General features: G+C 58.5%; 1 protein-coding gene across 1 annotated transcript in view; it reads left to right on the forward strand.

Moving 5' to 3' along the window:
- PHB (prohibitin) overlaps nucleotides 1-920 on the forward strand; it is a 4,943-nt gene extending 4,023 nt beyond the window's left edge. Inside the window, exon 3 of the mRNA XM_017837084.1 lies at nucleotides 3-920. Coding sequence (XP_017692573.1) covers nucleotides 3-93 — 91 coding nt within the window. The 3' untranslated portion in view covers nucleotides 94-920. The remainder of the gene's footprint in view (nucleotides 1-2) is intronic.
- Nucleotides 921-8,316: the final 7,396 nt, after the last annotated feature.

Consider the following 8,316-nt stretch of genomic DNA (forward strand, 5'->3'; position numbering starts at 1 on the left):
GCGGCCGAGGACATCGCGTACCAGCTCTCGCGCTCCCGCAACATCACCTACCTGCCCTCCGGACAGTCCGTGCTCCTCCAGCTGCCTCAGTGAGCCCGGCGGCCTCCGCCCTGCCGGCTCAGCCCTCTCCAAAACCAAATCATCGCGGTTTCCTCGTTGGTAAAAGCAGAGGAAACGGAAATCAACCCCTCTTTCGAATTGGTAATCCAATAAAAGCGAACGCGCGTTGACACCAGAGCTGCGTTTCCTCCCACGGGCGGCAGAGCTGTGGCTTCACCGACCACTCGAGGTTTGAGAATTGCCCCTTTCCAGGCAGTCTGAGCACCGGGAGCAGAGTTTCCCATCTGCTCCCCCCTGGGATGAGCAGGTAGCCCGGGTGACTCCCTGTGCCGGACCCATCAGGGCTCTCGGCTGCCTCAGTGCCTTCAGGCTGCTATGGCCTGGCAGGGCCTGGACTGTGGGACAGGGCTCGCCCTCCAGCCAGCCAGTCCTTTTCCAGGGTCACCTGAGAGCAAAAGGACTCCTCAGCTTGGGGCAGTGGCTCTGCTGTGCCTGTGGGAAGCACAGCCCTGGCAGCTGGGGGCACAGCTCCGTGCTGGGTGAGGAGATTCCCCCTGTGCAGTGCATGGATTCCAGGCACGGAGGGGAAGGTGGCTCCTCTGCAGGGAATCCTGCTGCAATCAGGACCTCTCTTCCCCCTGTTGCTGCCCCCTGCTCTGTTCCTCCTGCCCCGTGGGGTGCTCCCCCAGGCCAGCCCTGGCACAGGGAGGGGTCACTCGGTGCTCTGTGGCTCAGGCAGTCAGGGGTGGGCAGAATTCTGTTACATCAACGCTCTTTTTTATTTCGGGAGGCCGAGTTGTGAGGAGATGTGATGGGGGAGATTGTGTAACCAGCCTTCAATAAATGTCACAGGCCCGAGGGTGGCAGTGTGGGTCCTTGCTTTATTTTCTGCTGTCTCAGAAGGACGAAGGTTGGGTCAGTGGGGCAAGACACGTCCTGCTCGTGCTGGATTATGGGGATGAGAGTCACCTGGCACAGGTAAATGGGGCTTGATCCTGAGGAATTAGAAGCTTGGAACATTGAGTCTTACACTGAATTCCTGCACCAAGGTAATACCTTTAACAAGAGTGTCTTGTTTCTGTGAGGGCTTTTACTGCTCTCCCTGCACAGTTCCAGCCTGTTGATCCTGCGGGTTGGATCTGTTATCCCTCAGCAACAGCCTCGGGTGGGTGTCACTGCTGCCCTGGGGGTTCCTGTGGAACCTGCTGGGGATGGTGGGCTCCTTTCAGCCCCTTGCACTTGTTGCCCTCACTTCTGGTGACATGGAAAGCCTTTCCTGCCTTTACTGCCGGGCAGGGAATGCTCCTGCAGTGATGAGGTGCCTGAGCTTGCAAAGTGTTTCAGGCAGCCGAGGATCGGGTACGGAACTCCCAAATAACTTCCAGATCTCTTCCCCCTTCGGTGCTCTTGTTCTTTATTCTTCTGCTTTACTGCTTCAGACACTTCTGGGGAAGCTTCCACTGTTCTCCCAAGGCTCCTTTTAAAGCGTTTCCTGCTTTAGTTTCACACTCCAGGTGTTGGGCTCCGAGCAGTGGGGCTGAAATCCCTGCTCAGCTCCCGGGGCTCTGCGTTCCCTCTCCCTCCAGTTCGGAGGTTCCAGGGGAGTGTGGAGTGTTTCCTGCTGTTGCCTCTCTGGAGGAGGTGTCTGAGGCTCTGTCGGTGTCCCCTGGGTCTGATTAATCACTCTTTCCTTTGCTTTTGGGTGTAATTCCTTCTGCAAATGTTCCCTGTGTATTAAGCTGCTCCTTGACCCTGTGCCTGCCTCCCTGAATGCCTAAAGCTGCCACGAACTCATCCCACTTCAAAGCTGCTCCTGAACTGGGGCTGTTTGGGGTGTGTTAGGCCTGGTTTGGAGTGTGTTCAATGAACCCCTTGTTTATAATGTGTTTATTGGTGCTCAGAGACCTGGCTCCAGATGGGAATCGTGGAATATCCTGAGCTGGGAGAGACTCATGAGGATCAGAGTCCAACTCCTGGCCCTGCACAGGACACCGGGACAGAGTGTTGTCCCAAACGGTGCCCCCTGAGGGGAGGTGGAGAAACCTGTGACCAGAAAAGCCAGTGGCCCCTGGCCTGGCTGTCCCAGCTGGATTCCCACTGTCTGCATGGAAGAATTTCCTGCTTTGGGCAGTTTTACCAGTTCTCTGCTGTGTGGGGGCTCCTCAGGGACTGCAGCCACACTACAGGTTTTGCTCTGGGGAGGGCAGTGTTTTCTCTGCTCAGTGTTTCTTCATTTTTGTCACCTGTTTGCACAAAACACTTTGAATTTAGTGTATTTGACAACTTTTAATCCCTCACCCAGGTACTCCTGGATCTTCCCATTTCCCACCTGGTTTGTAGGTGACCCTGCCTGGATGATCTCCAGAGGTTCCCTCCAGCCTGAACTTTCCTGGGATTCCGTGATTTTCCAACAGATTGTCACATTTAGCACCAGACTCTCGGGGCTGGGGGGTGTTGTGTGGTTGAGTGATGGAGGCTGGGGCTGTGCTGCTCACGGTGGCAGGAGGAAGGACAGGAAGAGGTCTCCTTTTGCAGAGGTCACACAAGCAGAGGAGCAGCAAGGCCCTTCCCTGCTGGTTCCCACCAGGTGGCAGCAGCAAATCTGCCTGGGGAGGGTCACGGGGACCAGAGGTGTCCCTCGGGCTCCCCTGGGGACAGCAGAGCTGGAGGTCACCCGGGCAGGGCAGAGGACAGGGACAAGGACATGGACAAGGGCAAACCCAGGCTCCAGGTGAGGAAGGAAGAGCCCAGGCTGGCACAAGAGCTGTCTGGCAGTGTCACTGAGGGTTCAGTCCCTGTGCCAGCCTGTCCAGTAACCCTATGGTGCCCTTTCCACTCTCCAGCTCCAGGTTTTAGCCCCTCCAGCCCAAGGCAGCACATGGAAAGGTGCAAATGCCTGTCCCTCCCTAACCCTGCTCCCAGGGTGGCTCAGCTGTGCAGCCCCCAGAGCATTCATTCCTCCTTTCCCACCATCCCTGTGTTTATGGTACTGCTCCAGGGGGCACAGGAACAGCGGGAGTGTGTGGGAATGGCCTCAGAGGTGTGAATTGGTTTAGCTTGGTGTTAAGACAGCCCTGAATTTTTGGGTCCAGGCCATTACTGTGATAAATCCATGCTGGAGGGCCTAGTGTTGGTAAAAGCCTGGCAGTTTTTAACCTAAAGCCCTGGAGTCTTGTGGCTTCAGAGTGATTGATGGCAGCACTGACTGTTTTTTTACTTCCTGGGAGACTTTTCCTTCCTTCTTCTTTACATGCCAGTGGCAGAGAGAGCTCTGGAGCAGCTGGGCCAGAGCAGCCCAACAGGCTTTTGGTCAGGATAAACAAACAGGAAACTGCCTCATTTCCTCTGTGTTCCCCCTCTCCTGAGCCTGCTGTTTCCCTGTTTAACAGATAACCAGCCTACCTGCCTTGGGAAGAGGACGTGGAAAGCCCCCACATGGATGGGTCTGTGGAGCAGTCGGGATGTGCAGCTCGGCTGGAATCTGGAACAGGCACCTGGACACTCCTGCAGCACCTGGGCTCCCCAGGTAAGGGAGGTCCCTCGTGCCCTGCAGCAAACTGGCAGCAAACTGGCAGCGTGTCTGAAGTGGGCAGAGCAAGAGGTGGGGAGGAGTTCCCTCATTGCTTCCGTGGTGCTGTTCATATCCGAGGGGATCCAGCAGAAAATGCCTGTCCTGAAAAACAGAGGGTGTGGGGGGAGGAAGCACTTGGAGAAGCGAGGAGGAAATAATGTCCCCAGCCAGGCTGGAGCTCAACTCAGCTGGGAGAAGGGCAGCAATCCTCAGGGCCAAATTTGGTTTCACTGTTCCTCGCCTGGCACTGGGGCTGGGACGTTCCTCGTGTGCCTGTTTTCCATCAGGCCTGAGCTGACTCCAGCCCAGCACGTCCTGCCTGAGCCAGTGGGAGGCTCAGAGGCAGCTGGAAGCCCAGGTGTGCAGGGAAGGACTCCAGTCAAACCAGTTTGTTCCTCCCCAGCAAAGGCACAGGGACCCTTCTTGCACTGCTTTGTCGGGGTGATGGTGAGGGGAGCAGAGGTGTCCAACAGCCTCCTCTGGGGACATCTCCAGTGAATAATTACTCCAGCACAAACTCTAGAACTTCCTTTATGTGACACCTGAGAGATTACAGCACAACACCAAAGCTGATTAAACAACCAACCAAGAGTAAAATCCCCTGGTTCTCTGAGCCTCCCTCACTCCCATCCTGCTCTTGGCCAACTGCTGGATCCCACAGTCTGTATCTTCCTTTTTTAAAAAACCAAAAAGCACAAAACCAAGGCCACCCAAAGAGAAGTTTTATTTGTTTTGGTGGCATGGTTTTTGTGCAGAGGCTGATGGTTCTCACAGCACAGTCATGCTACCCCAGGACCCCAAAGACAGTTAATAACCCCCACAGGGAGCTGCCCCAGAGGTCTGATCTGGGGCACAAGGAGATGCTGGTGGGTGTGAGCTCTGCTATGTTACTTGGGGGCAATTAATCTTTAATTGTGGCTTTACACTGAACTAAGAAAGGAGGAGAATGGGAATGGGAATTTCCTCTGCCTGAACTTCTGCTTTGCCCTGAGCCGGCCTCAGAGCCCAGCGCCTCAGCTCTCGGGGCTGGTGGTTCCCTCACACAGCACAGGGCTTCCTGTGACCAAAGCTAGCAGGAAAACCCCTTTGTTTTCCTTTTGCTTCCTTTCCCATTGCTTCAGAGGATCCTGAACCCTGTAGGACAGAGCAGGATATCTAAAAGATAAAGTGTTAGTCTGAGGGTCGGGTCCAGCCCCAGGCAGGGAGGTGTCAGCACCCTGTCTGTGCCTCGCTTCCTCTGCCCACCCTTGGATTGTTTTCCCAGCAGGGCAGGGCCTGTTCTCTCCAGGGCTCTTGAGCAGCACCCCAAGCTCCCTTGGGGAAGAAGAAATTGTCCCAGCTGCATTTCCACAAGTGCCACGTCGGGCCTGGCTCAGGCTGTCCCTAAAGCACAAGTGTCACGACGTGGAGGCCTCAGCACAGCCCCAGGCACGGGGGAAGGGTGGGTGCTGCTCCCCAGGGCCCTGCCCAGGGCCAGCCCTGACACACCACGAGTCACCTCCCACCACAGAGGAGGCAGGTGGGACAGCAGGAGGGCAGCCCTGTCTCCCGGTGGCTGTGGGAAGACAGAGGGCTGATGAGCTTCCCAGGAATGCTCCCAGCAGGAGTCCGGATGAAGCACATCCACCAGTGCCTGGGTAAAGCCAAGAGCTCTGTAACCTGGGCCCCCTCCGAGCAGCACAGCTCCCGTGGGGCTGCAGGGCTGGGCAGGGTCTCTCCCACCAGGGGATTCCAGCCCTGAGAGCCGTGTAAAACAACCAGAGCAGATGGCCCAGCTGGGAAAACCCGAGGAGCCTGCCCACAGCACAGGAAAACCAGCAGCTGCCAAAGGCAGGAGTTCACCTCTGTTTGGTTTTCTCCTCCCCACACCATCCTGCAGCTGGTGCAGAGGTGACCCCCGGGACAGAGTTCGCTGCATCTCAACAATACTCTTGTTACATTTGCTCCCTCAGCAGGTCCAGAACATCCAGTGCTCTCCAACACCCACAGGTGGGTGACACCGTGTTCTGCTGCGTCTGCTGCCCTGGCCCAGCACATTCTCCAACTTTTGTTTTGCTTTTCACCCTCAAAGCTCCTAAGCTGCTCAGCCAAAACCCCCTGGTTCTGAGGGAGGGACCCTGTCACCCACTGCTGCTGCTCCTGCAAACAGCTGGGACGCTGCAGCAGCTCAGGGAGGAACTGCAGCTCTGCATCCCCTGTCCCCGGGGCACAGGAGGGCATTTCCCACCCTGGTTCTGCCTGGAGAGAAGGGAAATGCCAGGGAGAGGGGCACGGCAGCACAGCACGTGGCTGAGCAGGGCAGGAGCTGCAGAGCTGCCTCGAGAAGCTCCAGAGCAGCTCCAGAGCAGCGTGGAGAGAAAGGAAATGGGGCCTGATAAGGATCTGTGGCTCGAGGCAGGTGTGTGCTCAGAGCCCTGCTCAGAGCTCCTGTGCCAGCTTTGTGTTTGCTTCCCTCTACCTGCCTGACATGTCTCCTCACGTCAAACCCAGATCAAAGGGAGGGCTGGAAGGAGCTGGAACAGGCTTCCCTGTGGGAACAGGGCTGAGCAGCACAGCTGGATCCCTCCCTGGGAACAGCACGAGGAGCTGTCACCCCCATTAGCACCCCAGCCAGGGAGGAGAGCGTGCCCTGCTGGGGCCCGGGGCAGCCAAACCAGTCCTCTGTCCCTCCAGCTGTCCCTTCCCTGGGCCACCACGGACACTGCTGGGACACAGGCAGGGATGGGAGGACCAGTTTGGTTTCCTCATGCCAGGAGTCCAAGGATATTTGTCTGTGGCTGCCTTTGTGGCTGTTGAACAGTTTATTCCTCATCTGTGCTCCTTTGGACACAAGCACCTGCTGCTTCCCAGGTCCCTCTGCTGGAACCCCACATTTGAAAGAGGGGTCTGTCACTGCTGATTTGTACATTCACCTTCCAAGAAAAAGGTCCCACTCACTCTTCTTCCTTTTCTTTCCAAGGCAGGAAATTGTACTACACGGCATCCTTTACATCCACAGTTATCCAACAGCAGCACCACATCTCCTGAAATTCCCTGCCTGTTTTTCCTGAAGAAGCTGCACTGCTCAAAGGTGTTGGGTAAGGATGGAGCAGTGTCCATGCACTCCAAACCCAAGCTCTTCCCAGGTCCCAGCAGAGACTGGGACAGCCTGGGGCCTGCTCTGAGCCAGGTCAGGCAGTAACAGCTCCCATGGGAGCTCAGATCTGAGGTTTATGCTCAATAATCCAGAGTAAATAAAACACTCTGGTGTGTAATGTTGAACTGCAGGGGAGTGAGGGCACAGAGATTTTTTGGCAGAACCTCCAATCAAGTGCCCTACACTGTTGGGGAGGGAGGGCATTTGCAGCAGGCAAGGAAGCAAACCACATGTAGAGAAGAGATTGTGGACTAAAGGATTTAGAAAAGGAGACTAGAGCAGGAACACAAACCTGAGCGGCCAGAGGGATCCCTAAGTCCCTGGGAAACAGCAACACAGCCAAAGGGGCCGGTGCCCTTCCCCCTCTCCCCGTTTGTGCTGCTCTCACTAATTCCTTTTACCGCTGCCAAACCCAAACCACAGCAGCGCTGTCCCCTCCTACACAGCGGTTTTGGGGCTGGGGATGGGGCTCTGCAGCCTCCCGGGAGAGGTGGCACGGCTGGGAAAGGCTGTGCCAGCCCGGGGAGCAGCGGCCCCGAATCCCCCCCACGCCCCGAGCCCCACAGCGGTCACCGGCCGGCTGCAGGGGGTGTTCCTTCTTGTCACATCTCCCTCATCCATCAGGGTGCAATCACGAAACCGCAGGCTGGAGTTAAATAGTTATTGGTGTTTCAGAGGCGAGAGGGAGGTTTGAAGGAGCGGGAGCTGGGGTTTGGCACAAGAACAGCTGGGACAGACTCCTGTGGATACCGTGGGTCAGATGGGGGCTCGGCGGGAGGCTTTGGGGTCTGACCCGGCTCCCGAGGGGCAGCGCTGTGACCCCACAGGGCACCCCCGAGCCAAGGGCCGTCCCTGAGGGCACCGGCCCGGCCCCTCCCCGGAGCCCGGCGTGGGCCGGGGTTACCGCAGCGCGGCCGCAGCCTGCCCGGCTCACCTGACTCAGGTAATTAGGCGGGCTCGCTAATTACCCGCGCGAAGTAACGGGCGGGCGGCGCTGAGGGGAGTCGGTGCCCCCCCCCCCGCCACCGCACTCTCCCCTCACCTCACAGCCCCCGGCTCACCTGAGCGCCATAATTAGGGTGCGCTCGCTAATTACTCGCGCGGGGTAAGGGCCCCCTCTCAGCCCCTCACGCTCCTGCGCATGCGCACTGCGCACTCCCCCCGCGCCTCACCTGCGCCCCGCAGGTGAAGCCGCGGCGGGAAAAGGGGCGGGAGCGCCGTAACGGCCCCCGGCGGCGCATGCGCACAGCGCCGCCCCCCGGCTCCCGTGTGTGTGTGTGTGTGTGACCCCCCCGCCGTGCGCGCTCCCGCTCCCCTCAGCCCGCGGCCGGCCCGTGCGCGCGTGTCCCCCGCGTCCCCGCCCGTGAACACTCACCCTCGCGCCGACGCCGCCACGGGCGCCCGCCCGCTGCCCTCGGCCGTAGGAGGGGGGTGTCACGAGTGTCCGTCAGCCTGTTTCGTCCTTTCCCCCGCGCCCCCCCCCCCTCCCCCTCCTTCCCCCCGGCGGGGGCCGCCGCCGCCGCAGCGCTACGTGGCCGCCGCCGCAGCG

Source organism: Lepidothrix coronata, unplaced genomic scaffold, assembly GCF_001604755.1.
Source record: "Lepidothrix coronata isolate B3197 unplaced genomic scaffold, Lepidothrix_coronata-1.0 Scaffold291, whole genome shotgun sequence".
NCBI lineage: Eukaryota > Metazoa > Chordata > Aves > Passeriformes > Pipridae > Lepidothrix > Lepidothrix coronata.